This window comes from Crinia signifera, chromosome 4 (assembly GCF_055691185.1).
Source record: "Crinia signifera chromosome 4, ASM5569118v1, whole genome shotgun sequence".
NCBI classification, from domain to species: Eukaryota; Metazoa; Chordata; class Amphibia; order Anura; family Myobatrachidae; genus Crinia; species Crinia signifera.
Window position 1 is genome coordinate 320,021,340 of NC_139220.1, and position 18,885 is coordinate 320,040,224.

The 18,885-nt window shown below is 46.6% G+C and overlaps 1 protein-coding gene across 1 annotated transcript in view; it reads left to right on the forward strand.

The window, feature by feature from the left end:
• Positions 1 to 15,424, forward strand: part of LOC146073381 (uncharacterized) — a 54,604-nt gene extending 39,180 nt beyond the window's left edge. The window contains exons 2-4 of the mRNA XM_083180560.1: positions 8,005 to 8,101; positions 9,972 to 10,076; positions 14,228 to 15,424. Coding sequence (XP_083036686.1) covers positions 8,005 to 8,101; positions 9,972 to 10,076; positions 14,228 to 15,313 — 1,288 coding nt within the window. The 3' untranslated portion in view covers positions 15,314 to 15,424. The remainder of the gene's footprint in view (positions 1 to 8,004; positions 8,102 to 9,971; positions 10,077 to 14,227) is intronic.
• The last annotated feature ends 3,461 nt before the right edge of the window (positions 15,425 to 18,885 follow it).

Sequence of the window (18,885 nt, forward strand, 5' to 3'; positions counted from 1 at the left end):
AGAGCAGCACCCTGTCACAGGACTCCCCAATTACCACATATAGCAGCACCCTGTCACAGGATTCCCCAATTACCACATAGAGCAGCACCCTGTCACAGGACTCCCCAATTACCACATAGAGCAGCACCCTGTCGCAGGACTCCCCAATTACCACATAGAGCAGCACCCTGTCACAGTACTCCCAATTACCACATAGAGCAGCACCCTGTCACAGGACTCCCCAATTACCGCATAGAGCAGCACCCTGTCACATGACTCCCCAATTACCACATAGAGCAGCACCCTATCACAGGACTCCCCAATTACCACATAGAGCAGCACCCTGTCACATGACTCCCCAATTACCACATAGAGCAGCACCCTGTCACAGGACTCCCCAATTACCGCATAGAGCAGCACCCTGTCACATGACTCCCCAATTACCACATAGAGCAGCACCCTGTCACAGGACTCCCCAATTACCACATAGAGCAGCACCCTGTCACAGGACTCCCCAACTACCACATAGAGCAGCACCCTGTCACAGGACTCCCCAATTACCACATAGAGCAGCACCCTGTCGCAGGTTTACCCAATTACAATATAGAGCAGCACCCTGTCGCAGGACTCCCCAATTACCACATAGAGCAGCACCCTGTCACAGGACCCCCCAATTACCACATAGAGCAGCACCCTGTCACAGGACCCCCCAATTACCACATAGAGCAGCACCCTGTCACATGACTCCCCAATTACCACATAGAGCAGCACCCTGTCACAGGACTCCCCAATTACCACATAGAGCAGCACCCTGTCACAGGACTCCTAATTACCACATAGAGCAGCACCCTGTCACAGGACTCCTAATTACCACATAGAGCAGCACCCTGTCACAGGACTCCTAATTACCACATAGAGCAGCACCCTGTCACAGGACTCCTAATTACCACATAGAGCAGCACCCTGTCACAGGACTCCCATTTACCACATAGAGCAGCACCATGTCAAAGGACCCCCCAATTACCACATAGAGCAGCACCCTGTCACAGGACCCCCCAATTACCACATAGAGCAGCACCCTGTCACAGGACTCCCCAATTACCACATAGAGCAGCACCCTGTCACAGGACTCCCCAATTACCACATAGAGCAGCACCCTGTCACAGGACTCCTAATTACCACATAGAGCAGCACCCTGTCACAGGACTCCTAATTACCACATAGAGCAGCACCCTGTCACAGGACTCCTAATTACCACATAGAGCAGCACCCTGTCACAGGACTCCCATTTACCACATAGAGCAGCACCATGTCAAAGGACCCCCCAATTACCACATATAGCAGCACCCTGTCACAGGACTCCCCAATTACCACATAGAGCAGCACCCTGTCACAGGACTCCCCAATTACCACATAGAGCAGCACCCTGTCACAGGACTCCTAATTACCACATAGAGCAGCACCCTGTCACAGGACTCCCATTTACCACATAGAGCAGCACCATGTCAAAGGACCCCCCAATTACCACATAGAGCAGCACCCTGTCACAGGACCCCCCAATTACCACATAGAGCAGAACCCTGTCACAGGACCCCCCAATTACCACATAGAGCAGCACCCTGTCACATGACTCCCCAATTACCACATAGAGCAGCACCCTGTCACAGGACTCCCCAATTACCACATAGAGCAGCACCCTGTCACAGGACTCCTAATTACCACATAGAGCAGCACCCTGTCACAGGACTCCTAATTACCACATAGAGCAGCACCCTGTCACAGGACTCCTAATTACCACATAGAGCAGCACCCTGTCACAGGACTCCCCAATTACCACATAGAGCAGCACCCTGTCACAGGACTCCCCAATTACCACATAGAGCAGCACCCTGTCACAGGACTCCCCAATTACCACATATAGCAGCACCCTGTCACAGGACTCCCCTATTACAACATAGAGCAGCACCCTGTCACAGGACTCCCAATTACCACATATAGCAGCACCCTGTCACAGGACTCCCCAATTACCACATATAGCAGCACCCTGTCACAGGACTCCCCTATTACCACATAGAGCAGCACCCTGTCACAGGACTCCCAATTACCACATAGAGCAGCACCCTGTCACAGGACTCCCCAATTACCACATAGAGCAGCACCCTGTCACAGGACTCCCCAATTACCACATATAGCAGCACCCTGTCACAGGACTCCCCTATTACCACATATAGCAGCACCCTGTCACAGGACTCCCCTATTACCACATAGAGCAGCACCCTGTCACAGGACTCCCAATTACCACATATAGCAGCACCCTGTCACAGGACTCCCCAATTACCACATAGAGCAGCACCCTGTCACAGGACTCCCCAATTACCACATAGAGCAGCACCCTGTCACAGGACTCCCCTATTACCACATAGAGCAGCACCCTGTCACAGGACTCCCAATTACCACATATAGCAGCACCCTGTCACAGGACTCCCCAATTACCACATAGAGCAGCACCCTGTCACAGGACTCCCCTCACTAACTGAACTACCTCAGGGAGACAGGTACAGCCTATATGCTCATTGGACGGTGTATACAGCAATGTGTATAAGGAGTCAGGCACAGTCTATATGCTCACTGGACGGTGTATACAGCAGTGTGTATAAGGAGTCAGGCACAGTCTATATGCTCACTGGACGGTGTATACAGCAGTGTGTATAAGGAGTCAGGCACAGTCTATATGCTCACTGGACAGTGTATACAGCAGTGTGTATAAGAAGTCAGGCACGGTCTATATGCTCGCTGGATGGTGTATACATCAGTGTGTATAAGGAAACAGGCACAGTCTATATGCTCATTGGACAGTGTACACAGCAGTGTGTATAAGGAGTCAGGCACAGTCTATATGCTCGCTGGATGGTGTATACATCAGTGTGTATAAGGAAACAGGCACAGTCTATATGCTCATTGGACAGTGTACACAGCAGTGTGTATAAGGAGTCAGGCACAGTCTATATGCTCATTGGACAGTGTACACAGCAGTGTGTATAAGGAGTCAGGCACAGTCTATATGCTCATTGGACGGTGTATACAGCAGTGTGTATAAGGAGACAGGCACAGTCTATATGCTAGTTGGACGGTGTATACAGCAGTGTGTATAAGGAGTCAGGTACGGCCTATATGCCCGCTGGACGGTGTATACAGCAGTGTGTATAAGGAGACAGGTACGGCCTATTTGCTCGCTGGACGGTGTATACAGCAGTGTGTATAAGGAGACAGGCACGGCCTATATGCTCGCTGGACGGTGTATACAGCAGTGTGTATAAGGAGTCAGGCACAGTCTATATGCTCGCTGGACGGTGTATACAGCAGTGTGTATAAGGAGACAGGCACAGTCTATATGCTCGCTGGACGGTGTATACAGCAGTGTGTATAAGGAGACAGGCACAGTCTATATGCTCACTGTACAGTGTACACAGCAGTGTGTATAAGGAGACAGGTACAGCCTATATGCTCATTGGACAGTGTATACAGCAGTGTGTATAAGGAGTCAGGCACAGTCTATATGCTCACTGGACGGTGTATACAGCAGTGTGTATAAGGAGTCAGGCACAGTCTATATGCTCACTGGACGGTGTATACAGCAGTGTGTATAAGGAGTCAGGCACAGTCTATATGCTCGCTGGATGGTGTATACATCAGTGTGTGTATAAGGAAACAGGCACAGTCTATATGCTCATTGGACAGTGTACACAGCAGTGTGTATAAGGAGTCAGGCACGGTCTATATGCTCGCTGGATGGTGTATACATCAGTGTGTATAAGGAAACAGGCACAGTCTATATGCTCATTGGACAGTGTACACAGCAGTGTGTATAAGGAGTCAGGCACAGTCTATATGCTCATTGGACGGTGTATACAGCAGTGTGTATAAGGAGACAGGCACAGTCTATATGCTAGTTGGACGGTGTATACAGCAGTGTGTATAAGGAGTCAGGTACGGCCTATATGCTCGCTGGACGGTGTATACAGCAGTGTGTATAAGGAGACAGGTACGGCCTATTTGCTCGCTGGACGGTGTATACAGCAGTGTGTATAAGGAGACAGGCACGGCCTATATGCTCGCTGGACGGTGTATACAGCAGTGTGTATAAGGAGTCAGGCACAGTCTATATGCTCGCTGGACGGTGTATACAGCAGTGTGTATAAGGAGACAGGCACAGTCTATATGCTCGCTGGACGGTGTATACAGCAGTGTGTATAAGGAGTCAGGCACAGTCTATATGCTCACTGGACGGTGTATACAGCAGTGTGTATAAGGAGTCAGGCACAGTCTATATGCTCACTGGACGGTGTATACAGCAGTGTGTATAAGGAGTCAGGCACAGTCTATATGCTCACTGGACGGTGTATACAGCAGTGTGTATAAGGAGTCAGGCACAGTCTATATGCTAGTTGGACGGTGTACACAGCAGTATGTATAAGGAGTCAGGCACAGTCTATATGCTCATTGGACGGTGTACACAGCAGTGTGTATAAGGAGACAGGCACAGTCTATATGCTCACTGTACAGTGTACACAGCAGTGTGTATAAGGAGTCAGGCACAGTCTATATGCTCATTGGACGGTGTATACAGCAGTGTGTATAAGGAGTCAGGCACAGTCTATATGCTCACTGGACGGTGTATACAGCAGTGTGTATAAGGAGTCAGGCACAGTCTATATGCTAGTTGGACGGTGTACACAGCAGTATGTATAAGGAGTCAGGCACAGTCTATATGCTCATTGGACGGTGTACACAGCAGTGTGTATAAGGAGACAGGCACAGTCTATATGCTCACTGTACAGTGTACACAGCAGTATGTATAAGGAGTCAGGCACAGTCTATATGCTCACTGGACAGTGTACACAGCAGTGTGTATAAGGAGTCAGGCACAGTCTATATGCTCACTGGACGGTGTACACAGCAGTGTGTATAAGGAGTCAGGCACAGTCTATATGCTCACTGTACAGTGTATACAGCAGTGTGTATAAGGAGTCAGGCACAGTCTATATGCTCACTGGACAGTGTACACAGCAGTGTGTATAAGGAGTCAGGCACAGTCTATATGCTCACTGGACAGTGTACACAGCAGTGTGTATAAGGAGTCAGGCACAGTCTATATGCTCACTGGACGGTGTACACAGCAGTGTGTATAAGGAGTCAGGCACAGTCTATATGCTCATTGGACGGTGTATACAGCAGTATGTATAAGGAGTCAGGCACAGTCTATATGCTCATTGGACGGTGTACACAGCAGTGTGTATAAGGAGACAGGCACAGTCTATATGCTCACTGTACAGTGTACACAGCAGTGTGTATAAGGAGACAGGCACAGTCTATATGCTCACTGTACAGTGTACACAGCAGTATGTATAAGGAGTCAGGCACAGTCTATATGCTCACTGGACAGTGTACACAGCAGTGTGTATAAGGAGTCAGGCACAGTCTATATGCTCACTGGACGGTGTACACAGCAGTGTGTATAAGGAGTCAGGCACAGTCTATATGCTCACTGTACAGTGTATACAGCAGTGTGTATAAGGAGTCAGGCACAGTCTATATGCTCACTGGACAGTGTACACAGCAGTGTGTATAAGGAGTCAGGCACAGTCTATAAGCTCGGTGGACAGTGTATCCTGTAAAGCAGTACAGTGCTGCACAGCTGATCCTACAAGTCACCTGGGCTGAGGCAAAATAACAGCTGTTATACTAGGGATAATACCCCCTTTCTGCAGCTCTAAACCATCATATTCCCTGATTGGATATTGCTTCCATATGACTGACAGACCTGGCATCTCCTGAACACCCCTGACAATTCTTTATCAGAGAGCACAGAGAAAGGAGGAAAGTAAACTGTCCCCTTAATCTGCCTTGTTCCATAGACAGAGACTACTAAGAGCTACAGTATACAGGTTATCATCACTATATATACAGGATTGCCTATTACTTCTCCACAGTCATCAATGGCTTCAGTTATCTAACCAGTGACCAGCAGTAAGGAGTGTTTTATACCTAGAACGTTCCATGGATAGACACAAACTACTAAGCAGCTGTACAATATAGCTAATTTGCAGGACTATGGGTGTATAACCACCATTTGCCTCAAATTCGACTAATACAGTAACTACATCAGCCATTGAATGAACTCCTGCAGGACATCTTCAGCCCGGGCTTGAGTTAACATGTAAAGTGCACTTTTACAACACTAAAAAAAGGAATAATTTGAGATCTCAAATCATTTGAAATGTAATTGTCATTGTTAAACTATAGTGTCAGAAAACGAATATTGAGTGTGAGTGTGGAGAGTTGGGGGAGGTGACGTGGGCATAGAGCAGGGTTGCCGACCCTCCCGGAATTCCCGGGAGTCTCCCGAAAATCGGGTCCTCCTCCTGGCCCCCCGGAAGGGTGGGCAACCCTCCCGGAATCTGGGGGACCCCCCTGAGCCCCCCAAATCGCGGCATTTAAATGCCGCAATCCGCGGGTCTCAGAGGAGGGGGCGGGGCTAAAATGGCACAATCGCGTCATTTTAGCCCCGCCCCCTCCATAGAGATCAGTCATTTTTCCTGTTTCCCGTAATGGGGGCGGGGCTTAATGACGTCACAGTCAAGCCCCGCCCCCCGATCGGGTAAGGAAAGTCTCCTCTCCGGGCTTCTCCCGTAGAGGAGCATTTATAAGTCGGCAACCCTGGCATAGAGAAGCTATAAGGGGTAGGTGGCCATAAGGGAAATACCTTCAGGGAAGGGTCAAACTGGTTATTGAAGGGTTTAGTGTCAGTAATTGAGAAATGATAATTACTACAAGCAATGCAGTGTGCATAAATGTTCTGTGACAAAGTATATTAATGTTCATTCACATTTTCTGGTTAATTTGAAATTTCATTTGAAGGAGTCGAGGACTAAAAAGAGTTCCTGAGAAAATAAAACCTTATTTATTCATCATTACCTGTCTAATTCATATACTAATGTAATTGTTGTCACATGCTATGTACTATATTGATTACCATTGCATATTAATTGACCACAGGGGATTGTCCCAAGCATACTCCTGAGGAACATAACCTTTGAGGCTTGGTTGGAGGCACATTACAGTTATTCAAAATCTAGCAGGGATAACCCCCGTTACAAGTAGAATTGTCTGTTACGTCAGACCCTACAATGCTGCCAGGCATGTGCGCTCTGCTGACTACACATGTGCGTATAACCATGTGCTCCTTATACTCAGGTGCAGAATCCGTATTGCCGCGACTTGCTGTATGATCCCTGTAACTGGAGGCAGAAATATAACCGGATCCTCCTCTCCCCTCCGGTGTACGTGGGACACTGCTGCCGGCCAGTGATACGGGGGGATAAGGTGACTATAACATTATCTTATCATATTGGGCACTGATCAGTACGGCAGTGAATGACCGTGTTATACACTATGTCCAGTATCAATCAGCTGCGGTAAAGGATATGCCAGGAGCTATCCAATTATCGTGGACTGGTGCTCTGCCACTGCTTCGAACATGTACATGTTTTCTAATAACGCTCCTCTGTCCAGACCACTTCCCCTCACTGTCTGCTCTGCATCCCGACTAATACTGCTCTACCGACACCTGAGCGCTCAGCCAGCCACAGCCAGAGACACCACCACCGTGCTACTTGACCCACACCGGCCAATCCGCTGCTCCCAGTTCCCTTCTCTCTTCTCTCCCGGCTCTATCACAGCAGCAGCACCGCTTCCCTTCCCGGAGACTGAGCTCTGATCACTAACACCATTATTGTTCGGCTTCCATACGGGATAGTGCGATGGTTAATATAACTAAACCTTCCCTGAGAACTGCAGTACATAATAGGGAAAACGGCACAAAAATGTGTACAGTAGTTTGAGATTAGCGCATTCAGACAGACGTGTATAAGATGAACACTGCCATTTCCAGGCCATGCCCTTCGGTCTATCCATGGCTCTGTGTATATTCACAAAGGTGATGATGGTAAAGATGTTCCTGCTCAGAACAGAGGGGATCAACTTTGTCCCGTATCTGGATGGCCTCCTAATAGAGGCTAAGTCGGAGGAGAGGTTGGTGCAAGCGATCAATCTCGCTATGCAAGTTGGATTCTGAATCTTCCAAAGTCCTCGTTGGTACCATGCCAGCGTCTTCAGTTCCTGGGCATGATCCTAGACACAGGGGAACAAAAGATGTTCCTGTGGACAAAGTGGTGGCACTTCAACTGTTGGTAAAGGAAGTACTCTGAGCCGAATATCAGCCCCCTTTGATACATTGGGGTGATACTTAATATTTGTATTGAATATCAGTCCATCTGTGCATCAGATTACTGAGCAAGTTGGTGGCCTCAATCGAAGCTGTTCAATATGGAAGGTTCCATTCCAGAACTTTTCAACTGTTCATCTTGAGCAAGTGGTCCGGGTCTCACCTCCACATGCACAAGATAATACGTCCATTGATGGCTTCAGTTTCCCAACCTGATGGAGGGCTAGAGTTTTGGGATTCAAAACTGGATCCTTCTCAGGAAGGTTGCCAGTATAATGGGCTGGGGTGCAGTGACGCAGTGGGTTCAGTTCCAAGGCAATTGGGCCTCATGGGAACCCAGATTACATATCAACAGGGCTTTGAGCCATGTTCAAATCTCTGTTGCAAGTCTATCCACTACTACAGTGTCAAGCTGTGCAGGTCCAGTCAGACAACGCAATGACAGTTGCCTACATAAACCATCAGGGAGGCATGAAGAGCAGAGCGTGTGTGAGGGAAATGTCCAAAATTCTCTTCTGGGCAGAACAGCATGCAAGAGTGATCTCAGCCATAGAGCGCCTGTCAGCCAGCAGCCAGGGTTGCCAAATGTCCCTTGCTGGCGCATGTCAGTAAAGGCAGCAGGGAGTGGCTTCCCTGCTTCTCTCCACTTCAGGAAAATGGGCAGGGATTGGGGGGAGCTGGGGCAGTGCAGGGGGAAGGGCAGAGTGGCTACTACAGCCTCCGCCAGAACGGGAAGCACGAGCATCCCCTTCTGGTTATTGGTGGCGGACATTCTATCACCAGGGGCAGCTCCATTGAGAGCTGTTCCATCTCTATTTATCTCGGGAGTGGACAACTGGCAGGCAGATTTCCTCAGTCAACAATCTCCATCCCGGTGTATAGTGCCTGAACCCCCAGGTATTACATCTGATTGTTGATCGTTGGGTACTTCCACAGATAGATTAGACCTGATAGCATTAAGACTCAACAGAAAACTCAACAGGTACTGTTCAAGAACAGTTGATCTTCAAGCAGTGGCTGCCCAGACAGCGAATTGGTCGTACCGACTGGTATTCCTATTCCCTCCGATTCCCTTAATCGCAAGGGCGCTAAAAAGAATCAGAAGCCAAGGAGTGGAGGCGATACTGGTGGCCCCAGACTGGCCTCGATGGGTGTGGTATGTTGATCTTCAGACTATGGTAATCGAAGATCCATGGCACCTGCCTCTCAGACAAAAATCTGCTCCAGCAAGGCCCGTTCGTCTACCATGACTTAGGGCTGCTTCACACGCTCCGGCTGACACTGGGCGGCAAAAACATGCACGCCCAAATGCTGTGCCGTACACAGAAGTTAATGATGGACAGGATTGTGTCCATTCACACGGGATGGTCATGGCCCGGCCGCTCGGTTGCGGCCGGCTGTCACCACTGGAAAGGACGGCTGCCGGGCTGTAGCCATCACAACCATTGTAAACTTCTGTGCGCGGCAGGGCCACTTGGCCGTGCGGGGTTTCGCCGGCCGGCGGCTGCCGGTGTCTGTGAAAGGGGCCTTAGCGTGGCTTTGTTTAATGGCTTGGAGGTTGACAGACATTTTCTAGCCCAGAAGGGCCTGCATGCCTTGGTGATATCTACCATGCCCCAGGCTAGACTGCCTTTGGAGGAAATATGTTGGCTGCTGTGAGAAAAATAATTTTGCACCTGCTGATTTTAAGATGGACCATTTCCTGCAGTTCTTGCAGGCAGGTCTGGATTTGGGCCTACGTCTGGGATCGTTAAAGGTTCAGATATCGGCCTTGTCTGTTTCCTTCCAGAAAAGTTTGGCAGTCATGCTTGAAGTACAGACATTTATTAAAGGCGTTCTCCAGATTCAGCCTCCCATTGTGCCTACTACGGCACCCTGGGAACTGGACATGGTGTTGAATTTTCTGCAGTCATCGTGGTTTGAACAAGAAAAAAGAGCGACCTCTCTATGTCTTTGATATAAATCATTATTTGAACCCATGGCAACGACTGATTCGAAATACCCCAAGTGGAAGACGGTAGTGAATTAGGAGCATTGTCGTGTAAGAGCCCACATCTCGTCTTTCACAAAGACAGGGCGGTGCTTAGAACAATAGTAAAGTTCCTGCAGAAGGAGGTATCGTCGTTCCACCTAAACCAGCCTATTGTGGTTCTGACTAGCACTGCTCATCCTAATATCCCAGAATCCCTGGATGTTTTGAGAGCCTTGAAAACATAAGTTAAAAGGACAGCTCATATTCATAAGACAGACTGCCTCTTTGTGCTCTATGATGCTGTTAGGGTTCTGAGGGGATTCTAGACAAGAGGTTACTGGGACGGACAGGCCACTATCCAACCATAACTCTGTTAATCCCTCCAGAGGCTATAGGCACCTGCAGAGCTAAGACTTCACCAATAATAGCCACGTTCGAAGGAGTAAATTAGGTACACTCCAACCCCGGTGCCACCGTGACTTGGCAAGGAAACAAGGTGCCTACCACCTCCAGAGTAGACAAGAGGATTGCTAACTAAAAACCCATAAACATGGAACAAAACAATAATGTGACACAGCTGTCCTCCACAGGGGAATTCTCCAGCAGCCCAACGTACACTTGTTTTGACTAATGATCCCTAGCTGGATCAATTAGAAAGATAGTGAAGTAGGGAGCAAAGATACAGTTTCCCACCACACTACCCTGGATGCAACAATGCATAAAGATGTTAATAATTACACAATACTCCAACAGTTAGACGTATACATGCAGTTCTGCAGCAAGATGTAATAACACGGAACTGGCTCCCACCATAACACTGAGGATAGCTTGTGGGAATACCAGAGAGACACCACATAAGTTTGCACATAGATAATACTGCAATTAGCAGAGAATACAAATGCCTAGATGGTACAAGGACACTTCTCTCTGTACAGGTCTGGGTCAGGACATCAGTAGCCGGTACCAGGGAACAATAGTTTGTAGGGGAAAGAGAAAGATTTGCACAATAGATGCACACCAAAGAATGGATTTAGCGTGTTAAAAATTAAATACCTAACCACATTAAAATCCATTTATTGGTACAAAACCCATTGCAAGTGGGGACCAAATCCCAAAGAAGTGATACTAGATTCTTTCTTCTCATAGGGGTATTTCTCCAAATAGTGCTGAAAAATAAAGATTTATAAAATATAAATATTCACAGCACTGCCAAATTGTCCAAGGGAAACTCTTTTAATCACTAAAAACACTATTTCTTTCTTGTGTGTATTTGCACTTCACATTATATGTTGTGTGTATGTATGTCTAAAAAGTTTTAACCTCTGAAAATATTTTCACAAGCCGCAGAAGGAGGTTATCCTGTGCAATCCTATGTGTTAAAAGTTTGCACAGGACAGTGTCCTCTCTTCTTTTTATTCAAACTATCTAATAAAAGTTTACGTTTTAAAACAGTAACAAACCAAAAATTTCTTCTTCAAATATCTTTCTCCTTTGGTGTGCATCTACTGTGCAAATCTTTCTCTTTCCCCTACAAACTATTGTCCTAACCTTTGCCCGGATAGCACCCCCGCCAGATTATTTTCAATAAAGGCAGCCCAAATACATACAAATCCCTAAAATTACTAAAGGGATATGACCCAGTTGTGTGCGGACCTCCAATCCCCCCTACCCTCTCTCCCTCATTGATTGGGTACCAGGGAACAGGAAGAAACTTGGTCTCCTCTGCAACACAATCCCAGATGCACAGCAAGGACACCGACTTCAGGCTTGCACCAGAAGCTGACAGGCAAAACAGAATAGGACAGGCTACACAAGGAAAATCACCGGCGTCTGGGTAAAAGGCAGCATGGGAGATAAAGGGCAATCACAATAGCCAAGGCACAATAGCAGCATGGGAGATAAACTCCCAATCACAATATCCAAGGCAAACCAGCCCCCTTATCAAGGAGACTTACTACAGGTATGTAGCCTGACACACCAGGCCAAGAGCTAATTGGTTTAATTAAGCAACAGCTGTGCTCCACCTTGAGGACACAGGAGTAACAGTATAGGAAGGGAAGGATTTCACAGGCTCTAAATTAATAAAGGTGATATGTTTTTATTATTCAAAAGACCAACATAGGACCTAATTAGGCTCTGGTACCGCTAGGGTGCTTGGTTGGAGGTGCTCCCAAAATAGTTCAGCAATAAAGCTAACAGAAAAAAGGGGGGTTGTCCCGAGGAGGACAAAGGCAGAACAGTAAGGGTTTTTGAGGGAAGCTTTTAAATTAATGTGTTATGAGTGAACTAAAATATAACTTTTATTAAACAACTCTAAAAAAAGAGAGAAACGTCACCACAATTAAATAAGTACATACATGAATACATTTCTACAACAATTTAAATGTTAGTGTCGTCATTAAATCACTGGCAAAAATGATTTATACACGGTATCCACCTCTAATACTATGGTTTTGCACAAGATAAATTGAAATCCAAGGTTGGAGTTTGTGCATGAGTAATTATAACTGACCAATGTCTGTTGGGAATCTGTCCTGACGAAATAGGTAATTAAAATCCTGTTTTTTTGTGGTTAAGCATTGCTTGCTGCTGTTTATGGCCTCGAGAACCTGCTGAAGTGTAATTTCAGGGGTCCTCGGTGGGCTATTGCCCTTGGAGGGGGTGGTATGTGGTGGGGTCGAGGGTGTTTGTGAGTTGTTTCTGGCTTGTGCGCAGGCATATCTTTCTTGCTGGGCTGCAGCTGTGCTATTGCAGATTTTCCCCAGGATAACTGCCAAGTGCGGTGCTGGTGTCTCCATACACACACACACACACACAATGTCAGTATTACATTTCTGTACTAGGGGACTTGGCTATCTTAGTCTATGTCACTCCAAAATGATGTTACAGTAGCTTTCTGCAGTTCTATTTTAATGGCAAGCTGAATTCTACAGTTTAGATCCATGAAGGGCTTCAGGAGCCAGCACAATCTCGCTGGCAATCTCCCTTGGCAACAAATACAATGCCCCGCTCTGTCTAGATGGTACAACACAGAGCCCTCTAGCCCTCCGGTAACTTAGCCAACACTAAACTGATCTTATCCGCTGACAATAAACACAGACTATGCAGTTTAAGAATAAAGGTGTCGGTAAAGACGCAACTTATGCCCCGCAGCAACATCTTGGTAATAACACCTTCTCCTGCGGACTACAACAGCCCACTACTTCCAGGCGTCTGGCACTGTCTCCTGCTGGCACGACCACCTAGCTCCTTACAGAATTATGGTTCCTGGCGGCTGGTAAGCAATGTGCTCATGCAGCCTCAGAGATGACCACTGGGCCCTCGGCTCCCTTGCATGGCAGCTCGGGGGAGCGTTACACAGCAGCGGGTGCAGGTATTGGCTGCTTTCCCCTCACGTCGATGTCTGCCGGAGCTTCCCGCCCTGCAGCTATCAGGATGGGAATATCAGCCAGGGAGCTCTTGCTTCTACTCCAGGACAGGCCAACCTGTGGCTCTCCAGATGTTGTGAAACTACAAATCCCATCATGCCTTGCCACAGTTTTAACGCGCCCGTATAGCAAAACTGTGGCAAGGCATGATGGGGTTTGTAGTTTCACAACATCTGGAGAGCCACAGGTTGGCCTGTCCTGTTCTACTCCCACGCTGCCAAGATCATGCCCCTAGCGCTTTGCAACGAATTTCATGGCAGGACTAGAAGGACTGTTTAACGCACAAGGAGGCTGGATGTATGTGGACACGTCTGTACACGAATATATAATCAGTGACTGATACTTGTTATTGTGTATAAATATATTTCTTATACAATAAAAGTAGTGTTATCCTGGTAACCATTATGCTTTTATATATTAACTTTCTTACAGGACATATAAGGAGCAGGATTCTAACTAAGACGACGTGGAAAGGGACATTGTTCTCCGATCAAGCCAACTAAATACATCATATCTCCTTACACCTCAGGAGGAGGAACAAAAGCAATTTTATTTTCTGGATAGACGATACCTTCAGCAACTAATTTGTTTCTCACCTCATACATGATGAGTCACACAGGAGAGAAACCACATGTGTGCTCTGAGTGTGACAAAGGCTTTACATGTAAATCACATCTTCTCATACATCAGAGGAGTCACACTGGAGAGAAGCCATATAAATGTTCTGAATGCAGCAAATGTTTTTCCCAGAAGTCACCTCTTATTATACATCAGAGGAGTCACACAGGAGAAAAGCCATATAAATGCTCTGAATGCAGCAAATGTTTTTCCCAGAAGGCACATCTTGTCCAACATCAGAGGAGTCACACAGGAGAGAAGCCATATACATGTTCTGAATGCAGCAAAGGTTTTTCCCTTAGGTTAAGTCTTGTCCGGCATCATAGAATTCACACAGGAGAGAAACCATATAAATGTTCTGAATGCAGCAAATGTTTTTCCTTTGAGTCAAATCTTGTTATACATCAGATGAGTCACACAGGAGAGAAACCATATAAATGCTCTGAATGCAGCAAATGTTTTTCCCAGATGGTTAAGCTTGTTGTACATCAGAGGAGTCACACAGGAGAGAAGCCATATAATTGTTCTGAATGCAGCAAATGTTTTTCTCAGAAGTCAGAGCTTGTCAAACATCAGGGGATACACACAGGAGAGAAACCATATAAATGTTCTGAATGCACCAAATGTTTTTTTCAGAAGTCAAATCTTGTCCTACATCAGAGGAGTCACACAGGAGAGAAGCCATATAAATGTTCTGAATGCAGCAAAAAATTTTCCCAGAAGTCACATCTTGTCCTACATCAGAGGAGTCACACAGGAGAGAAGCCATATAAATGTTCTGAATGCAGCAAATGTTTTTCCAATAAGTCACATCTTGTCCTACATCAGAGGAGTCACACAGGAGATAAGCCATATAAATGTTCTGAATGCAGCAAATGTTTTTCCAATAAGTCACTTCTTGTCCTACATCATAGGACTCACACAGGAGAGAAACCATATAAATGTTCTAAATGCAGCAAAGGTTTTTCCCAGAAGACACAGCTTGTTGTACATCAGAGACGTCACACAGGAGAGAATCGAAAAATGCTGTGAATGCGGGTAGAGTGTTACTAGAAAGACAATACTTATTAATACCTTGAGTCACTCTGAGGGCCTGAATGCAGTGTCTTTCATATATAATTAAAGTAACTTGTAACACCACAATATGCATTCAATGGATACAATTTTTTCCTAGTGTGAGAAGTGTTTTGTATGAATCAGTCCTGATAGTCTGGAGCGGTCTGACAAGTGGATTTGGGGCACTTTTTCCCTGGGATGAACTGTCTGTTAGGAACTAGAGTTGCAATATAACAACATACAGTGGCGATGGAGCTGATGGTACTGAGCTCTGTAATATACAGCTGTTCTGCTGGTGCCGGTACTGAGCTCTGTAATATACAGCTGTTCTGCTGGTGCTAGTACTGATCTCTGTAATATACAGCTGTTCTACTGGTGCCAGTACTGAGCTCTGTAATATACAGCTGTACTGCTGGTGCCGGTACTGAGCTATGTAATATACAGCTGTTCTGCTGGTGCCGGTACTGAGCTCTGTAATATACAGCTGTTCTGCAGGTGCCGGTACTGAGCTCTGTAATATACAGCTGTTCTGCTGGTGCCGATACTGAGCTCTGTAATATACAGCTGTTCTGCTGGTGCCGGTACTGAGTTCTGTAATATACAGCTGTTCTGCTGGTGCCGGTACTACGCTCTGTAATATACAGCTGTTCTGCTGGTGCCGGCACTGAGCTCTGTAATATACAGCTGTACTGCTGGTGCTGGTACTGACCTCTGTAATGTACAGCTGTTCTGCTAGTGCCGGTACTGGTATTGAGCTCTATAATATACAGCTGTTCTGCAGGTGCCAGTATGGAGCTCTGTAATATACAGCTGTTCTGCCGGTGCCGGTAAAGAGCTCTGTACTTTACAGCTGTTCTACTAGTGCCGGTACTGAGCTCAGTAATATACAGCTGTTCTGCCGGTGCCGGTACTGAGCTCTGTAATACACAGCTGTTCTACTGTTTACGGTACTGAGCTCAGTAATATACAGCTGTTCTACTGGTACCGGTACTGATCTCTGTAATATACAGCTGTTCTGCTAGTGCCGGTACTGAGCTCTGTAATATAGAGCTGGTCTACAGGTGCCGTTACTGAGATGTGTAATATACAGCTGTTCTGCCGGTGCCGGTACTGAGCTCTGTAATATACAGCTGTTCTACTGGTGCCGGTACTGAGCTCTGTAATATACAACTGTTCTGCCGGTGCCAATATTGAGCTCTGTAATATACAACTGTTCTACTGGTGCCGGTACTGAGCTCTGTAATATACAGCTGTTCTGCCGGTGCCGGTACTGAGCTCTGTAATACAGTATACAGCTTTTCTACTAATGCTGAAACTAAGCTCGGTAATGTACAGCTGTTCTACTGGTGCCAGTACTGAGCTCTGTAATATACAGCTGTTCTACTGGTGCCGGTACTGAGATGTGTAATATACAGCTGTTCTGCTGGTGTCGGTACTGAGCTCTGTAATATACAGCTGTTCTGCCAGTGCCGGTACTGAGCTCTGTAATATACAGCTGTTCTACTGGTGCCGGTACTGAGCTCTGTAATATACAGCTGTTCTACTGTTGCCGGTACTGAGATGTGTAATATACAGCTTTTCTGCTGGTGCCGATACTGAATTCTGTAATATACAGCTGTTCTACTGGTGACGGTACTGAGCTCTGTAATATACAGCTGTTCTACTGGTGCCGGTACTGAGCTCTGTAATATACAGCTGTTCTACTGGGGCCGGTAATTAGATGTGTAATATACAGATTTTCTACTGGTGCCGGTACTGAGATGTGTAATATACAGCTGTTCTCCTGGTGCCGGTACTGAGCTCTGTAATATAAAACTGTTCTACTGGTGCTGGTACTGAGCTCTGTAATATACAGCTGTTCTACTGGTGCTGGTACTGAGCTCTGTAATATACAGCTGTTCTACTGGTGTCGGTACTGAAATGTGTAATATACAGCTGTTCTACTGGTTCCGGTACTGAGCTCTGTAATATACAGCTGTTCTACTGGTGCTGGTACTGAGCTCTGTAATATACAGCTGTTCTACTGGTGCCGGTACTGAGATGTGTAATATACAGCTGTTCTACTGGTGCTGGTACTGAGCTCTGTAATATACAGCTGTTTTGCTGGTGCCGGTACTGAGCTCTGTAATATACAGCTGTTCTACTGGTGCCGGTACTGAGCTCTGTAATATACAGCTGTTCTACTGGTGCCGGTACTGAGCTCTGTAATATACAGCTGTTCTACTGGTGCTGGTACTGAGCTCTGTAATATACAGCTGTTCTGCTGGTGCCGGTACTGAGCTCTGTAATACACAGCTGTTCTGCTGGTGCTGGTACTGAGCTCTGTAATACATAGCTGTTCTACTGGTGCCGGTACGGAGATGTGTAATATACAGCTGTTCTACTGGTGCCGGTACGGAGATGTGTAATATACAGCTGTTCTGCTGGTTCCGGTACTGAGATGTGTAATATACAGCTGTTCTGCTGGTGACGGTACTGAGCTCTGTAATATACAGCTGTTCTACTGGTGCCGGTACTGAGATGTGTAATATACAGCTGTTCTGCTGGTACTGAGCTCTGTAATATACAGCTGTTCTACTGGTGCCGGTACTGTGATGTGTAATATACAGCTGTTCTGCTGGTGCCGGTACGGAGATGTGTAATATACAGCTGTTCTGCTGGTTCCGGTACTGAGATGGGTAATATACAGCTGTTCTGCTGGTACTGAGCTCTGTAATATACAGCTGTTCTACTGGTACTGGTACTGAGATGTGTAATATACAGCTGTTCTGCTGGTGCCGGTACGGAGATGTGTAATATACAGCTGTTCTGCTGGTTCCGGTACTGAGATGGGTAATATACAGATGTTCTGCTGGTGCCGGTACGGAGATGTGTAATATACAGCTGTTCTGCTGGTGCTGGTACTGAGCTCTGTAATATACAGCTGTTCTACTGGTGCCGGTACGGAGATGTGTAATATACAGCTGTTCTGCTGGTTCCGGTACTGAGATGTGTAATATACAGCTGTTCTGCTGGTGCTGGTACTGAGCTCTGTAATATACAGCTGTTTTGCTGGTGCCGGTACTGAGCTCTGTAATATACAGCTGTTCTGCTGGTTCCGGTACTGAGATGTGTAATATACAGCTGTTCTGCTGGTGCTGGTACTGATCTCTGTAATATACAGCTGTTCTGCTGGTGCCGGTACTGAGATGTGTAATATACAGCTTTTATGCCGGTGACGGTACTGAGCACTGTAATATACAGCTGTTCTACTGTTGCAGGTAAGGAGATGTGTAATATACAGCTGTTCTACTGGTGCTGGTACTGAGCTCTGTAATATACAGCTGTTCTACTGGTGTCGGTACTGAAATGTGTAATATACAGCTGTTCTACTGGTTCCGGTACTGAGCTCTGTAATATACAGCTGTTCTACTGGTGCTGGTACTGAGCTCTGTAATATACAGCTGTTCTACTGGTGCCGGTACTGAGATGTGTAATATACAGCTGTTCTACTGGTGCTGGTACTGAGCTCTGTAATATACAGCTGTTTTGCTGGTGCCGGTACTGAG